The sequence below is a fragment of the Aplidium turbinatum genome, chromosome 17 (assembly GCF_918807975.1).
Source record: "Aplidium turbinatum chromosome 17, kaAplTurb1.1, whole genome shotgun sequence".
Taxonomy (NCBI): domain Eukaryota; kingdom Metazoa; phylum Chordata; class Ascidiacea; order Aplousobranchia; family Polyclinidae; genus Aplidium; species Aplidium turbinatum.
In genome coordinates, this window is record NC_137488.1 from 16,685,888 (window position 1) to 16,713,270 (window position 27,383).

The 27,383-nt window shown below is 36.4% G+C and overlaps 1 protein-coding gene across 1 annotated transcript in view; it reads left to right on the top strand.

The window, feature by feature from the left end:
- The first annotated feature begins 994 nt into the window (after positions 1-994).
- LOC145786259 (uncharacterized) overlaps positions 995-27,383 on the top strand; it is a 28,975-nt gene continuing 2,586 nt past the window's right edge. Inside the window, exons 1-21 of the mRNA XM_082597901.1 lie at positions 995-1,109; positions 1,398-1,551; positions 2,245-2,333; positions 3,421-3,574; positions 4,300-4,388; positions 5,361-5,514; positions 5,887-5,969; positions 6,401-6,554; positions 7,849-7,937; positions 8,369-8,522; positions 8,851-8,936; positions 9,215-9,368; positions 16,516-16,604; positions 18,782-18,935; positions 19,607-19,692; positions 20,421-20,574; positions 21,281-21,369; positions 21,686-21,839; positions 25,237-25,340; positions 25,836-25,989; positions 26,822-26,910. Coding sequence (XP_082454027.1) covers positions 995-1,109; positions 1,398-1,551; positions 2,245-2,333; positions 3,421-3,574; positions 4,300-4,388; positions 5,361-5,514; positions 5,887-5,969; positions 6,401-6,554; positions 7,849-7,937; positions 8,369-8,522; positions 8,851-8,936; positions 9,215-9,368; positions 16,516-16,604; positions 18,782-18,935; positions 19,607-19,692; positions 20,421-20,574; positions 21,281-21,369; positions 21,686-21,839; positions 25,237-25,340; positions 25,836-25,989; positions 26,822-26,910 — 2,548 coding nt within the window. The remainder of the gene's footprint in view (positions 1,110-1,397; positions 1,552-2,244; positions 2,334-3,420; positions 3,575-4,299; positions 4,389-5,360; positions 5,515-5,886; positions 5,970-6,400; positions 6,555-7,848; positions 7,938-8,368; positions 8,523-8,850; positions 8,937-9,214; positions 9,369-16,515; positions 16,605-18,781; positions 18,936-19,606; positions 19,693-20,420; positions 20,575-21,280; positions 21,370-21,685; positions 21,840-25,236; positions 25,341-25,835; positions 25,990-26,821; positions 26,911-27,383) is intronic.

Here is a 27,383-nt window from a genome sequence, read left to right on the forward strand (position 1 = left end):
ATAACCTTCGTATGTGAAGCACTTTTCAGCTAAATAGTTGGAAGTAAAACCAAATATCACAACCGATCGACGAACCATCCACTTTAACCAGCTTTTCAGTACAGCATTTTTCAAGATTACTTTTAATAAAGCTCCAAGCCAAAATCCAATTCCACATTAAATTGCTTTGTATGTGTTCGTTTTTATAGTACATGTCATATATTCTTTTGTGAGTTGTTTGCTTTTGTTGCGACCCATGACAAAACTGAAGTTTTGAATTTGGCCTCGTGCTGAAAAAAGTTAACAACTGATGTAGAACAATGCAATATGTCTTTTGAAGTAAAACTTTTTCTTGTTTTTGTTTATTTTTTTATTTATTTTTTGTTAAAACATTAATTTGTGAACTTGTTTTTCCTTCTAAATAAGGAAAACCACAGAAGTGTTGGAGTAAGTTCCTGTATGTTTTCCTAATAACAAAAACTTGGTTTGGGTTATATCTCTGCAAAAATTGAGAGGAAAATTTTGGTTTAAATATCAAGCCATCTTTTTAGCTTTCCCTTGTGGTTGCCGCTACTACAGAGGCCCCCACACTGAAGATTGCCTGTTAACGATTTGGGATAGAGTTGGTTGCTTAGAAGAAGGTTGGCAAAACCCGCACAATCTCACAGGGATGCAAAACCTATCACTGGGCAACTTGAATTTGAGGTGTGTTCGCTTTCTTGACTACGATTCAAACTCAGTTTTGTATATTGAAATATGGTTTCGAAAACTACTTCGCTTTTGGTACCACAGACAAGCAAGGCACAGCAACACAACATGGTTGAGAATTATAACAATTTATTTTACATATTTACAAATACTTTTTACCATTGAATGTTTTCGGCTTAACTTAAGCCTTTATGAGAAATAGTTTTAGAAGCAATTTTTTTGGGTGAAAGTAGTAATGATATTAATTTCATAAAGCTGCATTCATCTGTCTGTGATTCTCTTCCAAACGCTTTGTCTTTTAAAAGAAATGCTTTTTCACATTCAAATTCACAGAGAAACCGAAGAATACATGCGTAATATCTCGTTGAGAGCAAATCACCCCAACTTGATCAAATCAGCACAATTGGATTGCTATGGAATGGGTACAGAAGTTTAACTAGAATAATATACTTAGAATAATAATTTTTTTGTAAATTTATATTGATGCAAACCTTCTTCAATGTTTATTCTTGTGATAATAATGTGTTGCTCTCAGCGCTTCTCAACAGTTTTAGCGTATCTACATAAGCACAGTTTTAGTATCACATTTTGCATGTACCTATGGCCGATATAGCATCAAAGCCTCTTTGACTTTGTAAAGATGGGAACTCTATGCAACCAAAGAACTGGTTATCTGCAAAAATATTGGACTAACCGCAATATATTTTCAGTGTATCCTAATGGATGCCGGTACTACAGAGGGCCCCACCCTCTTGACTGTCTGGATAGGTTGTGGAATAGTGCAGGCTGCGTTGCCGCTGGATTTGATCATCCCAGTAACATATCGAGGAGAAAAATGGCTTTACTTAACAAGTTGAATTTAAGGTAGCCTACTGTGTTTTTTATTTTGCAATAGTAGGCTTACTATTTTGTTGCAAAGTATATGAATTCCTATTAATAATAATAATAATTTATTTTACATCAGTTGGGTACAAAATAGCGTCAATGAAAAGTTTCCACCACTGGCGATTTTCATCCAACTGTCCCAGTTCTTCCGGACTGTGTAAGAGATCGAACGGATCTTTGTAAGAGATCGAACCCTTCGCATGAATGTTTCTGCTGGTCTTCCTTGATTTCATTTGTTTTTGATATTATAAATTCAGCTTATTGAATGTTGTGTTCTATGCCCCAACCATTAAAGTTGAAGTTTGCTGACTTATTAAAGCAGGGGAGTTTCTGCTACAGCACAGTATAAGAAGTCATTGTGAATTATTCAGTCCATTAAACTTTGAAAATTCTACTTAATGATTGTATGTAGAATGTCTTAATGGTATTTTGAAATTTTCATGTTGGTTTCCATGTTTCACAAGGATAAGTAAAAACGGGAAAAAGAAGTGTTTCATATCGCTTAAGTTTTAAAGTTGATGACAAAGAATTTCTATTACAAATCGTAAACTAAGTTTCAAAAATTGTTGGTATCTTGAACTTTCTAGCTAGGTGTACGACTTGGTTATAAGCATGCAGAAATATTTTTGTTTCAAATAATATCTTGTTTTAAAAGCCATTTTTATGTTACAGAGAAATTTCTGATCAATTTCTTCATTTAATTCAATCAGCATTGGGATTACTTGGAGATATGCAAGCACAGAAAAAATGCTTTGGAATTGGTAATTTTGCCATGTTTCAACTTTTTTACGAATTCCTACTTTAAAAATAGTTGCTTGTTAATATTGTTTTAAAACAAAATCTAGTAATTTCATGCAAAGGCAATAGTAAAACTATTTTCATATATTACTTCAGTAGTTGCCTGCGTTGGTGTTTCAAAATTATTAAATCTTTCAAAGTTAGTAGCCTATATCGCGTCTTTAGAATCAAATGTTTCATAAGTTTCGAAGCGACACACTTAGAAGAATTTGTTGGACTCGCGACGCACTTATGACGATTGATGACATTGACGAAGCGATATGAGCTAAATATGTTGGCACACAAGATCAAAAACCAGTAATCTATATGCTCATTTAATGGTTTTCTATAAATTTTATCAAAAATGAATAGAATATTTGCCACCTTTACAAAGAATTCCTTCCCTTTTGTATTTTTAATCATTATTAATTCGTTGTCATCACTCAATCATGACACAAGTGTTTAGTGGTGAGATACTGCTAACTAATGTATGCAATTTTAAGTTAAGCATAGATCAACAATATGCAGTCTCAAAACAATTAAGTTAATTATTGCCAACATAGTCTTATTAAAAGATTTAACTCATTTACATGATTTTTTTAGTTAGAAAGAAAAAATTTATGCGATGTCTTTTGAAATTTCAAACGACGCACCACCACCAGTGCAGTGATACACATTGTTATACAAAACATCACTGTAATACATAACTAAGACACAACCAATTTTTAAATTTCGTAATCAATCATGCTGCGAACTCGGAAACTTTTCGGCCCCCCTGAAATCGCTTCGTGGACCCCTGGTTGAGAACCACTGCACTATGTTTTTGAATTAGTTTCAGTTAATTAGTTTTACTTACCTCATTTCTTAAAAAAATTTAATTCACCAAAAATGCTTTAAATTTTCCAATACAAGCCAACGAAGCTACTCAATTGAACACTTCGTTGGTGGTACAAGATTGGAGTTGGCGAGGTGGCAACTCTATTGAATCTTTTATTCCGTCAAAGGAATAAGATTTTCATTGTATTATTTTGTTGACGAACGCAGCGCAAAAACTTTTTCATTTATTTTTAGTGTTTCCATGTGGGTGTTCACATTACAGAGGACCTCATCCAGACAACTGTCTCATAGAGTTGTGGCGTCGGGTTGGTTGCATTGAAGAAGGCTGGCAATATCCTCCTAATATGACAGGGAAAGAAAACGCTTCGTTACACTATCTCAATCTCGTGTGAGTTCAATGTCAAAACTTGTTTTCCTTTAAGAACGATCATCATTCATTTGTCTCTACTTTAGTAAATGAGACTTGGCCTATGTCCCCACTATCAGGGGTCCGCCCAGTTGTTGTAGCTACTTCACCATGCTTCCAGGCTATAGGAGCTAATTCTATCAAGGTTTCTTACTCTGATGTCTTCTTTTGCCAACTCAGGCCATCTCTTTTCTTTCCCAAAATGGAAAGCTTTGCCAAGTTTAAGGTGATGACCGCAAGTGGGCCAAGTTAATTTGGGCCGATTGAACGGAAATATCTTGCGGACACATTGGTTCTGTCACAAACGTTTTTATGAAGCTATTTACTTTTTATGACTGCATCTTATAACCGCATCAGTGAACTCCTCCTGTGAATGTGGTGCCGAGGAACAGACCGCATACCACATCATCAATGACTGTTCCATCTTCAAGCCACCTAACGGAGTGGAAGGTCTGCGTGTCATGGATGATGAAACCAAAGACTGGCTGCTCTCAAGCAGCCTTCCAGTGTAGTCCGGGAATATCGTGAATCTGTGGTGGTAAAAGGATGGACCCTCGGCCCCAGAGGCTCAGACGACGACGAGTGAACCATTCCTTTTCTAGTTTGATTCATTGTTAGCAGTTGTTCAGTCTGTGAAAAGGGGTCGATAACTAGGAAGCATTTTTGAATTTATGATCGTAAAATTACAAAACTTTAACGTATTTTAGAGAAATTGAAAATCGCTACAGAAATATAACCATGAGAGCTTTGGAACCAAATTTGGACACTCAAGCACAGTTCAACTGCTTTGGAATGAGTAAGCACAAAATTAATAACTATTTTCCAATACTTCGTTATAGTTGAAGAAATACGTGCTGACTGCTGATGTCTCCTAACCTCTGTTCTGGTTCCTCCGTGTTATTGATTTAAGATCATTTAAGATACAATCAAAAACTTAAACTTAACTAAACAAAATTAGTCAGGTTCGGTAAATCGGTATAATTTATTGATAAAGCTTTTGCCATCGTAAAGTCAGCTTCTTCAGTATTTTATTCAAATAGAATGTGCTTATGTTTGCCGCTTTGTCAATCCACTTTTGTAAGATAAATTGGTGATGGTTATTGATCATCAAATTGTTCAAATGTTAGTGAATTGAACGAGCAACAGCAAACACTACAGACATGATAATTTGACATTATTTGGACTTTGTCGTTGATTTACTCTGAACACAAAATTCCCTGACATTGCATACGTTGGATCCAAACCTGTGCTTCTCTCCTGCATCGGCTTGACTGGGCGTGTTGTTGTTCTCTAACAAGTTAAATTGCTTACTCCATTGTTTTTGAGTGCAGTTTTATACGGCCTAATGCTGAAACAGACCACATAAGACATCTCTTCTTTCATACTGGAAAATGGTGCAAAATAATACACAAAAACATTGACAAGTGTGAAAATGTTCATTATGGAATGCCCTAGTTCATTTAGACTCTAACGATCTGTTTTAGCCTGATGCTGCGAGTTCGTTGTGGCAATATCGAATTGCACTAGCTTTCGGAACACAGCTCCCTAGTCATGTGCTATGACAAGGGAGCACAGAGGGAACACACAGAACACAGTTCCCTTGTCATAGCACATGACTAGGGAACTGTGTTCCGAAAGCTAGTGCAATTCGATATTACCACAACGAACTCGCAGCATCAGGCTAAAACAGATCGTTAGAATCTACACTGTGAAGTAAGCAACGATCATGCTACTAAAAGCGAAACTCAATCAATTGCTTAACATTTAGAGTTCCCAGCTGGATGTGAGTACTACAGAGGACCTAATCCACTTGATTGTTATGTGTGCATATGGACGGAGGCGGGTTGTAGTGATCATGGCTATGATTATCCAATCAATATGACTGGATGGAAAGTCAGACGGCTTGCCCCATTCAATTTAAGGTGAGTTGATATTCCTACCACACTAATTTCACCTGATTTAAAAGGAGTCGTTATTTAACTTCTTTTTATAACTTTTTTAAAATTTTCATGATAGAGATTTGTTGCTTAGCACCACAGATACAAGGTAGAAAAATTTTCAATGCCGTCAGTACAGGTCATCAACAAAACAGCCAAGTCTGTATCAAAGACACATAATGGCATACCAAAATAAGAGAAGCAGCTGACCCGAAGACTAATATGTCACTTCGCTGCTTCCTGTCCGTTGTATCGCAATGGGCGTAAAAATAAAAACAAAATTGCGTATTATTATTATAGTGATGTCACATTAATTATTATAGTGATATCACAATTTATACGTAAATCTTTCAACAGACAACTTAAAGAAAGATTTTACAACTTATCACAGTTGGCATTGTCGCCAAATGTAAAAGCTCAACGTGAATGCTTTGGAATGAGTAAGCTTTTCAAATTGTTCATTCAAGTTATTGAGATAATATATGTCTTTGAATTAAAAAAGCGTCTTAGGAATCCTTGCAGTTTCATATGCCTACAGCGGCTTTGAACCATGAAACACTGGCCTGGTCAGTGAAGTTGTTAAATGGTATCTGGAAATTTTGCTTAAAGCATTGCCTGTAAACTTTACTTATCCTTTGCTACCAAGTGTGCTGTAGACAAGAGTAATCAAAGCAGACAGTACAAGCATGTGTGTTGCTTGTAACCGTTCCATTGTGACGAAATAATACTGCATCCGACACCCCATGTTCTTCCAATTAAAATCACAGACTCATGTAGACCTATTGATTGTATTGTATTGATCAAACACTAACATTGATTTCTTCCTATTGTTCAAATAATTTTTACAAATCCTGACTTGTTGTTGGTATAGAGTTCATGCCGGGCTGCACCTTCTACAGAGGTCCACATACAGCGCAATGTTTAAATAATGCTTTTGTCAAAGTTGGCTGCGTTCCTCAAGGCCAGCATTATCCTGCGCACCTGCCATGTTCAGAAATGGAGGTTCTCAGCAAAATGACCTTGCAGTAAGTGAAGATAGTCAAGTTATTACAAGTTTATACAAATACAGAAAAGTTTCGGTATTTATCAAGATGATTGTTTTTTCAAGCAACATTTATTACGCTCATGTGATGAATGCAAAAGTAAAAGCAGAAACATATGAGATGTTTTATTGCACCACGGTCGTCTTGCGCACCATCTCAATGCGCATCCTCAGAGCAAATGACGCACAGAAAATGTTATTCGCTCTGAGGATGTGCAAGAATGCGCATCTACCAAGAGTGCGCATTCTCATGATGCGCAAAATGTCAGTGAAGCAATAAAACAACTTGTAGGTTTCTGCTTTTACTTTCGCATTTATCAGCTGAAAGATAAAATTATGACGTGAAAAGTTTATACAAGTCACTTATGTATTATTATCATTTTCATGGATAAGTCTAATCCCAGTCAGCAAAGGTTCGTGGGGCCCACTTGGGCTGCATATGGGTTACCCACATTGTATTGCGTGGGCCCCAGTACGTATGTGTCCACGGTTTGCAGAAATTTCCCAAGTGGGCAGCCCACCTACGTCTAATGGGTGGGCAGCCCACCATGAAACCATTATTAAAATGTAAACCGCCGTCGCATTGTATCGTTGTATATATTCAATTTTTATGATTATTGCACTTTAATATAGCATAATGGACCGGTGCGAACGTATATTTTATAATTTTTCATCATGGTGGGTAGCCCACTTCATGCCCACAGAAAGCCCAGAAAGTTTATTTCAAGAAATGAAAATAAATTCCCAGATACATTTTCATGATATGATAACATTATTAAGATAAATTCAATAAAATATGTCGGGAATCGGTTGTAAAGAATAAAATATGAAGTAGGTCGCGCACTTGGGGCCTAATCGGAAACATCAGATAAATCCACCTTAAGACCACAAGCCCACGAATGCCCATGGAAATCTCACGTGGGCCCCACGAACCCTTGCTGACTGGGAACAGGGTCTAAATACAGCTTATACTTTTATCCTCAATTATTACCAGTTAATATTGATGTGATGCTTGATGAAAATCTTGTAAACTACTGAGTTTACATTAAATGGGAAAATTTTTATATAAATGAAGAGCCTAAAACTTAGACTCATGTTTGAAAACTAAACTGTCTTCATCTTCAGTACTATAAATGTATATAGCACTGAAGGTGAAGACAGTTTAGTTTTCGAAACGTTTGCTGAAAATAAGTTTGGTATCTACATTTTAGGCTCTTTATTTTTTGATTAGACTCAGCGTTCCAACTATTTTGTTCATATCTTTCGTTTTATCTCAGTGAAATTGAGGCTTGGTCTCTTGCCACGCTACAGGACGCAGTATTCCCTTTACTTGACCCAAAAGCACAACTCCGCTGTTTTGGGATGCGTAAGTGTTTATAAAATACGAAGATTTTAACTGGCAGCATTTTTGATAAACTACGCCATTGTTACATTATTCTGCACCTGTGTTCACTTGTCGCTAATCATACGCTGACCACCACAAACTTTTGTTCAAACTTTCTCTCTGAAATTCGTGTTTTATTTTATTGTTTTAAAAATAAATGAAGCTTTGAAACGACATACCTCTTTGCCATTTAATTTTATAGTTAAGTTCATTTTAGAGAACGAAAATCATTTTCAGTGGAAAGTATAGCAGTCGTTTTCAAATTGAGAAGCAATTTTTAGAAAGTCAAAGCACAACTCGCTCGCATGAAAGGCCTGATAGTTCGTCAACGCAATGTGGAAGCTGTTTAATGAAAAACAACACTTTATACACTGAATATAATGCAACGTTAATCACACTCTATTTTATGTCAGGCTTTTTGAATGGATGTAAATTCTACCGAGGACCCAATCCAACTGAATGTTACAACAACATATGGCGTGATGTTGGTTGTTTGGATCAAGGCTATCAATTCCCTTCCAATATAAGCGCAAGACTAAACGCTACCTTAAACAGTAAAAATCTGCAGTACGTAGTTACTGCTTTTGTTGAAATGGTATTTTTATTGCTTTGTAAAGTTATAAAAACGCAAGCCTACAAAGTTTTGAAAATGACATTATCAGGCGCTAAAACTGTCTGCTTTGTACTGCGCTAAGAGTAATGCATATTTGCCATGGATACAATGTATGATCCCCTACCCCTACCTAGTATGTGAACACACATTATTATTATTATTAATAAAAGCATTTTTAGAACCATTTCGTGTGTACATTTCTGAGTGTTAAAACTATAGATTTTATATGTGAACTGCATCGTTTTCTACTCCAAATTATTTCCATGCTATTTTTATTTATAGTCAAATTTTCGAGCAGTTTGAAAATCTGCTGGACACAGCTGAAAAACCTGGATATCTGAGACCACAACTGAACTGCTTTGGAATGGGTATGTGTTTTTTAATATAATTCCTTCATACATTTATATTAACAGGTAACACTGCTGAAGACCTCAATATTTGTGGTTAAATTTTTTTTTAGATCAATTGACGCATTGGCTTAGGGTTTTAGTTACCGAAATTTAAGGTGTTCAAACTTTTTAGTGTTGTTGTATCATCACCTGCTCGATTGTTATTTGCATAAGTGCACTATTGTTTGTATTATTGTTGGGTCATTGTTATTGCTTGCATTGTTGCATTCAAGATATAAACTTGCTGAATATTTCAGCTGTCCCCAGATCGTGTGGTTCATTTCGTGGGTCACGTACCACCGAATGCTACACTGACATTTGGAGGGAGGTTGGCTGTACTATGAAAGGACAAGATTACCCATCTAACATATCCGCTCTACGCAACGCGACCCTGCACCTAATGAATTTATAGTGAGAAATATTGTAATTGTGTAATAGTTACAAAAACGTATAGTAGGCTACATAGACTTAGTTTTATGACAATTTTATCACTTTTTCATTGATATAATTGTTCAAAGTATGGTACAGTTAGTTTGCAAGAAGTTGGCCTAATGAGTTTATAGTACGATGTATTTGTTGTAAACGTAAAACAGTTACAAACGTATAACATATAAACTTATATTACTGACGACATGATCACATCGATAATTGTTGGAAGCATGGCGCAGTCACTTTATAGGAAGTTGAACATTGCTGAAAATTGGATGTCACGTTGAGATTTTGTTTATGCAAATGGTGGTAGACTTTCCTTATTTTTCACATTTCGAGTGGTTTATCAACCAAATTTCCCCAGAATAGATATTGCGATTAATCTACTTTTGTGGCTGCAATTTTAAGTGATGACTTATATCTTAAAATGTTTATTCAAAGTTTTGCTGTTCTTTTATAATAAACGGAGTAACCCATTCATTTCTTGTGTCAACGGACATAGAAACTGCAACAGCACTTGAAAAAAAAGCTTCGCTGTGTGAAAAGCTTAAATTGTCGAAAGCATGAGAAGTAAAAAAATTCATGTACTAGTTTTCTGTTTCACCAGAACAGATGTTGCGATATATCTAAAATTCGTGTAGGCTACTTGTTTTCTGTTCAACTGATGTCCATGTCTTGCAGCGACGTGAAGCAATGCTTTCTCCTTTTGGTTCAGCAGTCTAATGCGGGAAATGTTACTGCTCAATATCTCTGTTATGGAATTGGTAAGTTTGTTATCACAAAATTAAAGTTTTAATGCAGTGTATTCTATGTCAGAGACAGAAGAGTGTTTTTAATTGAGTTTATAAATGGTAATCTTGCACATGAGGCCTTTGCATGAATAAATTAACAATAGAAAACTTAACTCTTGTCAAACTTAGTAACCAGGCCTGCGTCAAACCGTCACCTCCGAGATAACAAGGCCAATTGTCCGATTGTGATGTCATGCACTGTCGATACAGATTGCTGAAGTGCATAACCACAGTTAGGCTGAGCTGTTGTAACAAGATGTTCAGGTGATAGGCTACTCTATAAAACACAGAATCCGTTTAGGCAGCAAAGTTTAGCGATTCGTGTGCAGCAAGTTAAGTTAATTAAGCATAGTGGTCTTGGGACATTGGTGGACTATTAAGCTAAAATGGTACCTTGGTTTGAAATCTTTATCCTCGGACTGACCAAGCCTTTGATAAGTTATTACTGGTAGTTTTGAATACCTACTTGTAGGCTAGACTCGTAGAGGCTTATTGGCAAAGTGAAGTTTTCCGATCGTTGAATTATTGTTGCTGGAGAATTATTTCATAGAAATGTTTCATTAGATTAGCAAGGAAATAGGATTTGACCAAGTAGTGTGTAGCCCAGCAGCAGACTGCTGAATATAGGCTAAGCCATCTTTACATTACCGTTCATCTGCACTTTTTCAGCAGTATGTTACAGGCACAAAAGTACGGAAAAAACGTTTGTGTAGCCTACCTATCACGGGTCATAATAATAATAAAATCGTTAGGTCTAGTAAGGTGGTTGCAAGCAGTAGGAAATCACATTTTATAACTTTTTGTATTATACTGTTAAACTTACGTTCATATTAGAAAGTTAGTTGCTAAATAGTTAATCTGTTAATTTCTCTTTTACAGTTTATTAATACACCATAAGTGTAAGTTTATGCCCCTTTGCAGGTTGGGGGGGGGGGGCTGTCAATTCAACTTTTTTGTATCAACAGTTGTATCTCTAAAACCACTAAGGCTGCGACTACGAGATTTCTTGACTTTTCCTAACTTTCATTCACCTCTATTGAGCTGAAATTTTGAGCGAATAAAGGTTATAAATTGAGAGATATAAGGCATTTCTCAGCACATCCTGAAATATTTCATTTTCTATTGTTCAAAATTCTCCCACCAGCTGGACGAAAGCAATTAATTTGGCCCATGTCTCGTTAATCAAATGATTTAAATTGAGATTATGTAAAAAAAATTTAATCACAACATTGCAATGCATGTTTTTCATTACTCTATCAAAAAATACCAAATAATTCAAACGTCATAAGTCACATCAACATTTCAACGTATATAAGCAGTTCTAAAATTTACATAGTTTTAATTTTCGGATATGCTCTGCGTGAATAGTTTTACAAAGTGAATCCTAAATTTTGAAACCGTGCCTTAAAAAATAACAGAGGTATCACTCCTAAAGCATAAGAAGAATCGACAGCCCCCCCCCCCCCCAAACTGAGCAAGACCCCAGGAGCCCAACCGCCTAAGGGTTAAGATATGCCTAATTCATGTTGTGTGCCAAACTGTCAAGGAAACTATAAAAATGGACCAAAGGTTCGTGTATTCGGATTTCCCAAAAATGAAAAGCTACAAAAAAAAGTGGCTCAATGCTATTCAAAGAGAACAAAGTTTGTTGTTACCAACAGCAGTAAGGTAGGTTTCTCCAATTTCTTTATTTACTATTGTAGGCATGCATAATAAGTAGCCTACATACATTTTAATTGTCTTAAAGAATACGTAGCCTACCTTCGAACACTCTGTACAATTTACATGCCTTTATTTTCATAGGTTTGTGAATTGCACTTCCTAGAAAATGAACGGGAAAAGGTGACAAAACCTTGAAAGGTTTAAAAGTGGATTCCATTAATGCTGTGCACCAAATTTGTGATGCCCTTGTTGTATTACAAAATACTGCTTCAACATCCAAATGAGACAGCACTAATAATGCCTTGATTTTAAACTTAATTTTATCACTACTGTTGCCGTTGAAGTGTTGAAAAGTTATCTTGTAATTTTGGAAAAAACAAAATGGGGTCGCATGTAAATGTTGAAAATCGTTTTCATTTAAATTGGGGTCGTTTCAATGGTTGGAGACCACTGCCTTAGAGGCCAGATTTGGGCAATACCGCCAGTTAGCTGGCGCCCAATATGATGTGTCATTGCGTCAAATGTATGATTGTGAAAAAAAGCTTCGATTGCTTTCTGTTAGGTAAGACTGAATTAGGACACAGTTCTCGCTATATTGGGATGAGTTTAGTGACAAATTTAAAGGTAGGGATGCAGCTTCAGTTACTGTTTGTCAAGACAAATTTTCTTCATTACAAACTTACATGCCGGTTATAACGTATGTTGCTGGGTGCTGCTTTTACGCTGTTACTAAACGGTTGGGTTGCACTGAACGCAAGCAGAGAGTAGTTTGTCCTCACTGTGATGCCAGTCAAATCGAAAGTTCATTAATAAAAGGCATTATCAGAGGAAGTTTATTGTACCCATGTTCCGATATTGTTTTGATGGCTTATGTTGTAATTAACAAATTATGTGAAACTGATCAGTTTCAAAAATCTTGTTTCCAAAAAAGTCATGCTATTGATTGTATTTTGATCACGATTTTATGTTTTTTCATGAGAAGAAGTGTGAAAAAGGGCATGAAAAATACAAATTAGTAAAAATGGTTTTGTGGCCTTGCACCAATATTCTTTTAAGCAATTATTGTTTTAAAAGAAATAATACAGTTATCAGTGATAAATTGGCCAAAAGAAGAACACTGCAAACATTGAAGTAATTTATACTTTTTGTGACCAACTTATGCTGTTTTGAAGTGGTTGTATATTTTTATTGCGCTATGAAATTTGTCTGAACTTTTACTACCTTTATTTCATGATGAAGGAATGATGACTGAGTTTTAACTTTACATTGATTCAACGTTGTCAAACGCTCAACCAATGTGAAACTGCCGTCTCATTGAACTTGTGTTGCTTTAGTATATATTCGACTTTTATCGGCATTAATGAATAAATGTTGCTTTTGCTACTCTCACTGCATGCTTTGATTCTTATCTGGTCAAGCGGTCATGCTTGTTGTGTGTATTGTACTAAAAATAAAACAAATTACATAAAAGTTTGTGTTTTCAAATAACAGGACATTGCATAACTCAGGGCTACTCAACTGGCGGACAGCGGTTCGAATCCGGACCTTCTGGGTGTTGATGATGGACCTTGAGCTTTTGAAAGAATAACATCATTGCCACGTTTCAGGGCTTCTTTGAACAGATTTCTACTGGGAGGAAGCAATTTTTACTGTGATTATCCTAGTTGTTGGGAGGCTTCGAATCCCCAACGCTTTCTCAGAAATCCAAACCTAGTTACATTTTAGGCTACCATAAGTGGTTTGGTACAGATAGTTTAACTTTCGTGCGACTTTTGTGGTTGCGTGTGAAATAACTTATTCCCGGACCACTAAAAATATGCAACTTGTCAAACTGGACCTTTGTTAAGATTAGTTGAGTAACCCTGGCATATCTGGTTTCTAGTGGAGTTTAAAAAAACAAGATAGGCCTACCTGCTGGTTGCTAATAAACCGCATTGTATCCACTAGCTGTGACGTAGACATTTACGTCACAATAGCGCAAATGGCCTTGTTATCTCGGAGGTGACGGTCAAACCCTCTACAAGTATGCGAAGCTGTCTGGAAAAAGTTCTTAAAGAAGCTTTCTCAGTCCAACGATAAAAATTCCCTCTTTTAATTCAATTCCATAGGTCATAGATTAGTGTCAATACCAACGAGAAATTTACTGTAGTCCACACCTTCTCCACAAGCCTTGTGATCCAGGGCTGGAACCATCTACCGTAGTTTTGCTTTGTTGATTACTGGTACCTGGTGAATGAGCATTCTACATAATAGAATATTGTTCTAAACATTGGCAGTTCTAATCTAATGAATCATTCTACTTAGTTTAATAGTTTTCAGCCTGAAGTAAAACGTTATTCAAACAACTAAGTAGGCTATTCCAGTTTTCTGTGTTGTTTTACTGCATGGCCGAGTTTTGGTAGTTCGATCGGGCGCCGGTTCGATACCGCTCAAGACCATGCCGCTGTGTTTTTGGCAAGACATTAATAGGCATACCTTGTTTCCTTGAACAGTATGATGCTCCAGAGAGAAATTCCTACGGCCCTTATCAGGGCTATGACCTGCTAAACTGGGTGTTTAATTTTAGTTGATATAGATTCATACTTGCGTTATATTATTGCAGAGTTTCCAGCTGGATGCACAAGTTTTAATGGCCCGTTTTCTGATAATTGCTTGATTTCAATATTTACAAAAGCTGGTTGTGTAAACCAAGGCACGCAATATCCTCCCAAATTAATCAAATGGCAGAATGACAGATTGCAAGCTCTGGACATAGAGTAAGACTTACGCAATTATGTTATGACAGTCTTTGGCCACCTATATGATAAAGGACAGTATCGTATTTTCATGGGTTTCAGAGTTTTATAGACTTGATTAAATTATGAAACTAATATTTTCGTACGGCACTTTCAGTTTTACACGTGAAACTCGTTGTCTTTAAGCCAGTTTTTAAAAGTGTTTTAAATAAAGAATGCTGCTTGTACTTTTTGCAACCATTTCTTTTACTGCTATGCCATTTGTTTTTTTGTCCATATAACTATTGCTTTGTGATTAGTTAACGTGCCACTGTACCCGTTTAACTTAATTAATAGGCCTGCAACATAAAGACCTAGGCTATATCGAGTAAAATTTGCCGAAGTGTTTTGAATGATGCGGAAATATTTGAGAATCAGCAAAGTGTTCGTGTGTTATGTACAATAGTTGAATAATTCTTCAAGTATAAATATTTTATGTTTTCTTTAGTGAAATATTGGCCAGGTTTCAAGGCATCAGCGTTGCCGCTCGTGAACCAAGAAACCACCGTGCACAGCTTGCTTGCTATGGGCTAAGTAAACAATAACAATTTCCGTTTTTTTCAGTTCTTGTTTTTGTTTCACGCATGTGAAACTGTTTATTAATTTGCTGTCGGCAAAATTTTATTCTTCATGAAAGTAAATTCAAAAGTTTCTCAAAAAAATTCAAAAAGTCGGCTGTGTAAAAGTCTGCGCAAAAGTGAGAAAGTCTGCGCGACGTTCGAAAGGACGTGGATTTGACACTGCTCCCGAGCACTCGACTGTGTCTCAGCAAAAGCACTTCTCTCTCTATAGGTATCATGGCTGATACAGCCCTCGATGTACAATGATGTTCCAGTTTGATCGATCTCGTGCGTCTTGCCAAATTTTAGTAGGGTTTTTGATTTGTGGTTGAAAATTGTGCAAAAATGTGAATCTTTGAGCTCCTCTTGACCGTTTTCCTATTATTAAAAGCACTTAATGGCATTTAAAAGCACTCGAAGACTATATGTCCCTTCCCTGCTTCCTGTTATATCGTATCTGTGATCGCAGTGTACTAGATGCTGTCGCAGTGGGCGCATTATAAAAACTTGATTATTATTATTATTCAAAAATACATTAATTAAACCTTGCAATCTTGTAACTTTTCAGAGTACCCCCTCGGTTGTAGATTTTATCGCGGCCCTCATAACATTACGTGCTTAAAGTCGATGTTTTTGAAGGCTGGTTGCACTAAAATCGGATGGCTTTATCCCGTTTTTGCTAACTGGACCAGTATCGCTTTCCTGAGTAAGATGAATCTGCAGTAAGTGCTTAATTGAAGCATGTGTATTTTATTAACAGCTGTTCATCATATAGGCTATCATTTGTTGATAATTGTTGAACTACATTGTGAATATTACATCCCGCGTTTACACAGTTTGATTGTAAGTCAAAGTTAAGTTGTTACATTTTCAATTGAACATATTGATAAATATACGTCTCGTAAACTAACCAACTGACTGCAAAACCGAGCGGTGATTCATGGTACGACACTCAAAAGGACGTCTGTTCGATGCCTCTAAAGAGCGGCTGTCCGCTTAACCTAAATTTTCCTTTCCCGGCTTAGGCGAGCTCAACTGAAATCTATTCTTAGGCACTGCGGTCATGCAATAGCAATAACACCAGCACCATGTTTGAAACCCGGACATAAAAATACAAGCTTGTGAATGACAAAGTTTGGCTCTCGCAAGCTATAGTTTAGCTCTCGCAATATTAATTCTTCAAACCTCTATTTCATTACCAAATATGTACATCCTTCGACATGCTACTTTGTGCCAAGAAAGGTCAAACCCAATTTCATAGTGCATTCTACATGGCATGCACTGGAAAATAAAGTTTAGGTGACGTCTTTAATACATTTTTTTTAACTTTGTGTATTTTCAGTGATGCTGCGGATTACTTTGTGAAGGTGAGCCAAAATGCTATTAATCCAGTTCTGGACCCTCAATCTCAGCTCGATTGCTTTGGAATATGTAAGAATACGTTGTAGTTATATTTTAAATGCAAAAACGCATTGGCATTGTTCCCAGTATAAAGGTTACATGTTTGCTCTTGCAAACGGTGCAGACTACAACTGCTAAAACAATTGCATTTATTCGAACACAATATCATACTCCTGATGCGGCCTGACTTGTGTCATTTTGCAGATTTTTGCAATAGTTAGTTTCCAACTGAAATTTTCTAAATACCCGATTTTTTCGCTTTTGCTGACTCATAATATCATTATAAGCTTTTTGTTGCTTTGGGAAAGAAGTAAAACATGAGAAGAGTAAGTTAAAAACCTCTAATTAGACCGTTATCAAGATCCTAACAAAAACGTTTCTTCGCTTTTGCAATCCTTGTAAGCTAAAGTTGTAATTCATTGTGCCATTATTCATTGTGCCACCTTGGGAAGATATCGTACGTCCTTATACATTAAGGAACTAGAGTTATAATTTTTACTATTGATAAAATCTACGTACACTATGTAATATTGCAGGGCTTCTCAAACTATGGGTCGCGACCCCAAATGGGGTCGCGTAATGAAATTTTGGGGTCGTAATGAAATTCTAGTGCCGATGGGTTGTAGTCTTGCCATGATGTCAATTGACCGCAACCGTCGGTATGAAATGTCGAACGATAAAATATAACCAATCGTAACAATTGATGCATTGTTACGCTATCATTGCTGTAACGTGCTGACCAAAAGTAACCTTACCGCTCGCATTATGATTTCAGAGTAGCTTATCAACTAGTTTCTGAAGGAACCAGTTACAAGATTAATTGACTATGAATCAGTGGTTAGGTTTCGTAGATTCATGCGGTAACAATTGCAAGCACAAAGAAAACAATTGATAAGTCAGAAAGAAAAAGAAAATATAATGATCAAAATGATCCGTTTTAATGTCATTAACGTGGATGTCCCCATAATGCAACAAAACTTTAATTGCAACAAAACTGTTGGTGTTTTATTTAAATCCAAGATGTTGAAACTTGACTTTAATCCGATCATATATTTAAATGAAAAACGTATCTGCTTTGAGACCTAGTGAAATATTTAGGAGTAATAATTAACGACTTGCTATCCGATGATGAAGACACGAAACGACAATTACGGTCGTTGTATTGTGCTGGAAACATGTTAAAAGCAAGGTTTTCCAAATGTTCGATTGCTGTTAAAAATGTGTTGTTTTGTTCCTATTGTATTCCTTTTTATGCCTGTCAACTATGGTGCAACTATCTTTCATCCAATAGTAATCGCTTACGTGTTGGATACAATAATTGTTGCAGAATGTTGTTTAATCTGCGGAGACGACGCAGCATCACCTCTGCATTCGTTGATAACAATACCACAACTTTTCAAGCTCTCATTCGTAAAAATTATACCAGTTTGTAACACGATGTAACTTGTTTTCCAATCAATGAAATAATGCCAACAGACTGTTACTATCAATCTTTGTATGTGGTACAATGCAACTCAGCTCTCCACAACTTTTCAAGCTCTCATTCGTAAAAATTATACCAGTTTGTAACACGATGTAACTTGTTTTCCAATCAATGAATTTATGAAATAATGCCAACAGACTGTTACTATCAATCTTTGTATGTGGTACAATGCAACTCAGCTCTTCGGAGTTGAGTATCTGCTTTGTTTCTACATTTTATGTTTGATTGTAAAATGGACCATGTTGAGTCTGATGTAAATAAATAAATGGGGTCGCATAGAAATATATTTTTCAAAATGGGGTCGCAGAGCAAAAAAGTTTGAGAAGCCCTGTAATATTGTAATGCAAACACAAGGCAAAAGATAACCAAGCATATCATTAACTTGGTTTGTTTTAACAAGACGTTATTGTGTGAACATTCTCTGTTGATTGTTGATATGAACTTTCGTAACTGATGAATGTGTTTTGAAGAGTTTTTTGCTTAATGTCCATCATTTAGAATTTTAGATGGTAATATTAGCTCGAAAGCAGCTCAAAAATAATATACAAAATAACTACCACTACTCAAACTATCAACTTATACTGGCGAATCTGACTGCAATCAAGTGTAGCAGATCGGCCTCTAGTCAATTTTGAAGCTTTCACGTTGGCATGTCCTGTGTAGTGTGTATACAGGTCGCCATGGCATAAAATGTTTGTAGTTGATGAATTGTTGTCTTTTGAAGCGTTTTTGCTTGGATGCACAAGCTACCACGGCCCCCATAGTCAGAGATGCATGGCCAATGTATGGGCAAGCGTTGGTTGCGTGTCGCAAGGGTATGATGCTCCATCGAATGTGACCGGGTCAAGGCATACTGTTCGATCGTTGACCAATCTACAGTAAGTTTTTTTCGTTTTTTTGTTGTTTTTTTTTTCAGTAAAGTAACAGTAGAAAGTGCCTTTCACAAACAGCGAAACTCTATCTATTACATATTTTTTCAAAGTTGTGCTACCTGAATCTTTGCAATTTGCAGTGCTACGTTTTGTAAATCAATACAATGTAAGGACAATTTAGGATGGCTTATAAAATGCAATTTTGTTTCTTCAGTATAAATTTCGTAACCTTGGTAAGAGCGATATGATTTTATGTAACTGAAGTTATTGAAATCTTATTACCTACTTGGTTGATGTTGGAACGTTCAACCTCGGACTGAAAAGTCTCTTAGAAAGCTTAATTGTGATGGGGAAAGATAGATTGTTTAGATAGACAACGGAACAAATTCTAGCATTTTCAACGCTGCATGCTTTCTCTAAAAAAGCATTTCACTGTAAAAGGAAATGATTACTTTTTCTGACAAAAAGTTTTATTAGACTTTAATCTAATGGGTTGACATAGTTGCTGAAACAAAGGCGGCCAAATGAAAGGAGACGATCACTTTCATTGTTGCCAGGAAGCGCTTAGTAAATAATGAGAAACTCATTTTATCACCCCCGACGCTCAGGGACCGTATGAGACCACCCTTATTTGCGTAGGCCTACCGTAAAATCATAATATTTTTTTAACATCACAGTGAACTTCAAGACAAGTTTTTCAAGGTGTTTCAAAGAGCCTCCAAGCATCCTTATAGACAAGATCAACTAAACTGCTTCGGAATGCGTGAGGGCCAATTTGTTGATTGCTTCTTATTATAGCCTACTCAGTACTCATTGACGATATGTCTCATTAGTGATGGGCTAACGCTTCCGAGCCAGTGGGTTACAGTTCACTGCTACGCCGCTAAGCTCACTTTAGGAAAACGCCAAAGTTTTTTTTAATTTAAACCATCCCGTATCCAACTAAGCTTTCTCCTGGCAATCCAGCTCATAATTTTTGTTTGCGGAGCCAACTTTTTTTTAGCCATTCAACACCAGTCTGAATTTCAACTGCACTGAAATCAAAGGACAACAATAGTCTTAAAAATGAATTGCATTACTTGTTGGCTTGTTTCTTATTAAAGTTCTACTACCTACTTGGCCTTCTAACGTCGAATTGGTAGCTATAGGGAAACAGAGCTATTTGAAGATACTGTCCAATTTCATATTATGAATCGTTGGTTTCTTGCAAAGAAGCATAGTTAGCGTTTCTCAAGTTTCTTGAGACCAGAACGAAAAAGTTTAAGGATCATTGGTATGGACATCAGGATGTCAGTATTCGATAGTTTTGCAAGTTTTAAAAATGTTGAGTTTTCACTGTTGTAGTGACTTGTTAGGCTAAACGAATTGACATGTTGCTAATATTACTACCTTAGTGCATTTAGCCACAGGACGCATTGGTGTTTATGATATGCTGTGTTGAATGTTGGTACAATGCTAATTCACTTAAATTGTTTTTATTGTGCTATTCAGATATTCCAAAGCCTTGTGTTGGTTATAAGGGGCCGCATTCCACAGAATGCTACTTCGCCATGTGGATAAAGGTTGGTTGCAAGGAAACAGGTTGGGGTGCGCCGTGCAACTTGACCACGTCACAGAACGCTTCATTAAACAGAATGAATATAGCGTATGTCCAATTGTTTCTTGAATTACATATTTGGCGCTTCGATTATACATTATACAATCTACCTTATCTTACATGAAAATTTGCGTCAAATATGTTATGTTACGTATTATTATTTAACCTTTGAAAGCAAACTTACAATTTTAAACATCTGCTCCTTAATTTTTTAGATTTTTAATGCTTAAGTTTTGTCCGTTTTAATCAAATCTATATTACTTTCTTTATTGGTTTGCTTGAGTTTGAACTCAAAACAAAACTCTATTACAAGTTTATTCCAGCACCACTCACTAAATGGAAATAATCTTCACATTCCAGTGTGACTTGATTCAACATTGATCACATGACACATTGATCAACTTTCCATTAACTGCGTTTCGATTGAAACTACGAAATTAAAAATACTGTCCGATAAATTTCGTATTTAACTTGGAAAGAAAACATCTCGTTCAATGGGCTCATGTAGCTCTGTTCCCAGACCGCAAATCAGCCATTTTTACATTGATTCAACGTCTGCAGACATAACATCAATGTAAAAAACGACTTATTTGTTGTCTGAAATTATCTAATTATGTCAATGATTTACAATTTTTAAATTTCATGGGATAGAACAGATGATTTAATTTATCCATCTCTACACTCAATTTATAAACCATATATTTTGCTGTCATAATTATGATTATTAATCAAGGTCATAATCCATTTGTTGCAGAGACGTGAAGAGACATATGGAAAGTATTATCGCATCCGCTGTGGAGCCAACTTTAGATGGGCTATCACAACTCAGATGCTTTGGTCTTAGTAAGAAAATATGTTTTCGTGTGTCGTGACTAAAATACAAGGCTGTGGCGTTGGGTGAAAAATATACGACTCCGACTTGTCGGTTTACAACTGGACGACTCCGGACACTTCAAAATCCCTCCGACTCCACAACCCTGCAAATATCCCGATCTCATAAGATATCTAGGAGTGTTCCAAATGATAGATTTTGGATTGATTGTTGGAAATCTTTATCCTCGGACTGAGAAAGTTTCTTTGAGAGCTTGATCCTGGCAATTTCGCATACTTGTACTTCTTTTCTTTCCTTTTTTTGTACTTTTTTTTTTTTCTTTTGCAGATTTTCCGTCTAACTGCCACAGCTATAGGGGTCCACACAAGAGAAATTGCTTGAAGCACTTTTGGACAGAATCTGGATGCATTAACGCGGGTTGGTCACATCCTGACAACGCATCACAAGCAACGTATTATGCTTGGAGTAAAATGGACATAGTGTAAGTGTGTGAAAAAATACCTAAGTTGTATCATGCTTTGTACTCTGTGTGGAAATCGGAAAGTTTCCTAATTTTCTCTCATGTTTGAATGATATGATGTTAACGACTTCTCACACTGAAAATTAAACCTCTTTGGTTTGTCATGGCAGTGTGAATGTACACAACGGATCACGAACAATTTATTTTAGTATTGCAGCGAACAATGAACGAATATTGTCAACAATATGAAAAGAACAGATTTCACTAGCCTACCTAAGATGTATTGAAACCTCGTTAATCAGAAGTTTTATAACATTCTGGTATTCATGTTACTCCAAAAGAATCTATCCAAGTGGGTTTCGTTCAATGCATGCACTCAACGCACTCATTTTGTAATGGGACAACCCATTAAACCAGTGGCAAATCCAAGGTAGGAGGGCGATTGGAGCGACACCCCTTAAAACACAGAAAAAATTAACTTTGTTCACTGTGTATTTGCAAAGTTGGATTAATGTAGGGTTGTAGGCCAACACATCATAGTGTTTTGTTGAAATCACACTTTCTCGGTCCCATCTAAGGCTACTTGCTCTACCTATACCTACACTGAACAAGTATTATTTACTATTCAACAAACAAAGCCGGGTGAACGAAACCTGACGGCTTTGTTTTAAATGTTTGGAAAACTATTGTAGGCTACTAACGAGTCGTGGCGGTAGTAATAGCTAACAGAACTTTTCTGGAGTGATTGGAGCAGGTAGGTTTTGAATCTTTATCCTTGGACTGACAAAGCCTTGATTGATTATTCCTGGTAGTTTCGCATACTTGTAGAGACTTTTGACGCAAGGTTGGTTACCGAAATTGGCAGAGTGAAGTTTTCGATTGTTGAAGTATTGTTGCCGGGGAATTATTCCATTCATTAGATGCCGCGAAATGGAGAGCAGGCCTGAAATGCGTTGCTCAATCGCACACCCCGAGAGTCAAACTTGCGCCGCGTGGTCTTGAGCTGGGCGCGTAACCACTGAGCTAACAGGTTTCGTTGAAAGTTTGATTCAGCCCATTGGTTCGTATACTCCGCTAATATGTCGGTTTAATGTGCAGTAAAGTTGAAAAGAAAATTTATAGTATTACAAAATATAACGTGTCCTACTAGTTCATTCACGCCGCGCTGATAGGTGAGTTTCATTTTGCAGTGAGATGAAGAATGATATGCGTAAAATAAACTTGGATACTCAACCACCCATTCTCAGTCGCAAAGCTCAACTACACTGCTTTGGAATAGGTAAAACTTTATTAATACTTGTCTTGGAGTTACTCAATGTTCCAATTATGCTTTTTGTATAAATAGATCGTGTTTATTGAATCACATAAAAGACTATAAAATGGTAGTAAATTGCTTTAGTACTCGTCACTATCCACTAAGATTTCAATTTATTTAGGTTCAATTTTTAGCAATTTTGGTCTTCAAACTAGCTAAACTTCACCGAAAGGAGGCCATCATACACTTCTCTTGCCGGAAAAAAAGACTCTAACGACTTGTTCTACCTAAAAGTCCACATACCACCTCAAGAATCTCCCGTGGGTCTAAAATCAAAGCATTAGTGTAGCACATTGGACGAAAGATACTTGGAATGCAGCTCCGTGTGCCACTGACACCAGACTCCATGATTTTATATCTCATCCAGTGGAGCGGTCCTAGGGGCTGGACCTGTCCCGGCCGACTTTCTTTGGTCAAGCTAAATCGAATTCAAACAAAAATTGAACGCTTCCATTCCACTGTGTATATGTGAGATTTAGGCCCAGTAACGACCTAGAAAGCCGGCGTGAGACAACAAAGTAGGCCTACTGACCATGTCGCACTTGACGAAGTTATACACTGACCTGGTTTTCCACCGCCTGCCCTAAAAATAGCTGAACAATCTGCGAGATTCAATAAAATAGACAAAAGATAGAAGACGCGGTAGCATGCAGTTTTTTCTTGGATTTTTAAAGTTTATAACCTTGCCATCATATCATCAAGCAATATTGCACATCCTAAAGAAAATTATCAGAAAAGTATCTTTTTTTCGCTTTCATAGTGCTATTTGTCTTTTTGAAATAATATGATCGCTTTCTACTGTGTATGATTTTGCATTCCAGTATTCCCAAGGGGATGCTTCTACTATAGAGGGCCCCATTCTATCCAGTGCTTGATTGCCTTATGGAAAAGAGCGGGTTGCGTCGAGAAAGGCTGGAAATACCCTGGCAACCTTTCGTATACTCCTAATCCTATCTTCAATGGTTTGGCTATACCGTAAGTGTATTACTATATTTTCATTTGTGGTATAAGTAGGGGGGGGGTAATTTTAATTTCAATTTTAGCCCTGATTTTAGGATACAACAGTACATTGTAAGACTTATAGAATGTACCGGAAACTTCACTCTGACCACCGAGATTTGCAGAGTGAAGTTTCCTGTTGTTGAAGTGTTGTTGCCGGGGAATTACTCCATTCATTAGGTGCCGCTGGATGGAGAGCAACCCTTAAAGTGGGTAGCTCAAGCGCAAACCCAGAGAGTCGAACCAGCGCCGCTTGATTTTAAGCTTCTTCGTTCACGAAGTTACACGCTAACTAACTGAGCTATCGAAGTTAAATCAGTTACTACAACAAAACAAGCTGAAAGCGACTTTATTTTTTGAAAAGTAGTTTTAAGAGATAGGTTTGGTCAATTTACCGCGGCTCAACTGCAACCACTTCATACCAGCAGCTTGCATTTATGTCATGCATTTATGTCATGCATTTGCGCATGCGCGTATTCATGCGCACAAATCGAAATGACCACTTTCCAGTGTTGTACGATGCAGTCAAGACCAGAAAAGTGTTTACGGCAGTCTTGCAATATATTTAGTGTGTTATAGTACAGTAGAAAATAATATTTCAACTTTAAATGTCATAAAAAAAAGTGGCGTACATACAATATTAGCAAACTAAACGCGAAAAGTAATTTTCATGGTATGGGGAGATTTTTGGATGAAAATTTACAAAAAAAATTCAGAGATCTTAGAATGTTCTGTTGTATTCTAAAGCCAAGGCTAAAGTTGAATTTGAAAAAAAAGCCGATTAACACCCCTCCCCTAGTATAAAGTGCTTTATTTACATCAGTTTAAACGTAATTTCAGCTGTATTTTGTTCAGAGTTGCCAGTAGTCGATATACGTATTATTTAAATTCATTTAATGTTGAGGAAAAGTATGGGGTTGGCTTCAGATTCTAGCGAAAATTTATGTCGTTTTCTAAGTCATTAATTATTGCTTTAGACTAGATCTACAACAGAACAGGTGAATAGCGCTTATGCGATGTTGATGTGCTGGAAATATTTATCATATAGCCTACTCTGTAGCATGTTTGTTTTTGTTTTTTTTTATTCAATATTTCTTAACATAGTTGCTATTTCTACAGCGATGTGGAAATCTACATGAAAAATGTACTCAAAGACGCGACACATCCTTCGCTAGACAAAAACTCACAGAATAACTGCTTCGGATTAGGTAAGCTTTTGCAATTGGCATTTTGCTTCATTCCAATTTGTAGTTATGAGAATACGTAATCTATTGGTAATATATTGAGAATAAATAATCTATCGACTAAGAAAGATTTTTCTAATTTTCATAACTTTTACTCAGATATCAAAATCTCTTTATTTTACCTTTAATTAACATCCTCAGACGTCAGATCAATGTTAAAATGAAACTCTTTTCTCTCTGGTATTTAGGGGATATCTTGTGGGATTGAGTTACCCCAAAGAAATAGTTGTTTCATGTTATAAAAAGTTAGAATTTCCAGTATCAAACATAAATTTGTGTCTTTATTTGCTATCTAGTTATTATAAGTTTTAACTACATCAGTATGGCTAAACGACGTAAGCAGTATACTGTACATTGCAATTATACTTAGTATACTGTACAATTGCACATGCTTTTTTGTAGCAATTGGATTATTATAAGGTTTCTTTAATCTATTGTTTTTTGTTTGTTTTTTTATAGAATTTCGTGGTGGGTGTCGTTTCTTTAGAGGACCTCATCAAGTGAGCTGTTACAAAGCGTTCTGGTTTGAAGCTTCGTGCGTTTTTCAAGGCTGGGATAACCCTGACAATTGGACGTCGCATCGACAATGGGTTATGAGTTCTCTTGACCTGTGGTAAATATTTTACAAACACTCTAGTTTCATGCGAGTTAAATGAATAATAGCTTCTTGGAGAATAATAAATGAAAAAAAAGAAAGATCATAGAAAACATGGGAAGACACCGTGAAGGATGATCTGACAAAAAGCAAGTGAAACTTGAAGATACCATAGAGAAAAATAAAGGTATTGCTGCAGACAACTGGTCGTTCCTGATGTTTCGAGATAAAGATTTGGTTTCTTTGAAGCAAAATAAAGAGAGAGAGATAGCTTTGAGTCAAATTGACTTACTGTCAACCCGGGATTAATTTACTATAGCAAGAAGCATAAAGTAATTACAAAAATGTCCAATTTCTGACCCAAACTTGCAGCTGAGGGTAAAGTTACCATTAAACCTTCAAGAGAGATAAACTAAACAAGTGTGAAAAGTGAGAACTTATAGTATTTTATCAAAAGTTGAAACTGAGTGTGGCTGTTCACAGGACAGACAACAAAGAAGTATGGTACGTTCTTCCAGCCTAGATCGAGTATGTTGTCACATGACGTGCTATTGTGTATGATGTTGCACTTGTTTTGAGGTTTTAATAGTCATCGCCTTATCATTGTTTACACACAATTGAAAAGGGCTAAGTTTCTGTGCTAGTTTGATTTTTAACCATTACTTTTTCCTGTTTGTGAGCTTGGATTTGTTTGAAAAAAATGGAATTGCTTTAATCGATCTTTCGTAAGGGCTAATTTTTCTTTCCCAATTTGATTCATTCAAACAATTTAACTTGTGATACTGAAATATAGTAAATACCCTAGTTTGGTAACATCAGCCAGTGTATCAGATATCTTTGTCTCACCCAGGGAAATATATGACTGGGCTTATGAGAGCCGCGACAGAGCAATCTGGCCAATGCAACAACCACGTGCACAGCTTGCTTGCTATGGAATGAGTAAGTCCAACTGTATTCTGTTAGCTCATAGGTTTTTTTCTCATAGACTGTTTTAAACAGTAGGATACCTTTATTGATCATAAAGGGTGTTAAGCTGATATTCATGAACAATATTACATATTTTCAATCTTGCCGGCCCAGTTGTTAATTATACCAAAAACATCTATCAATTTAAAGTACTGGTAGCCTATGTTTTACTGCAAATTCACTTTGTTGTGTCACAAATCAATTGACATCTAAAATGCTGCATATTAACAATATGTAATTTCCTTATTTTGCGAAATGTGCTATGTAAGTTTTGGCATTGATGAATTAATTATTTTAAGGTCAAATTTTTTATGTTTTTCTGCCGAATCAAAGTTTACATTTGATAAACTTCTTTTGTCTGTTAGCTACATTTGCATCACTTGATGTATTAGCGTTGTGGAGTCGGAGCCGTTAAAATAAAGGCCTGCTACGGCTTGATACAAAAC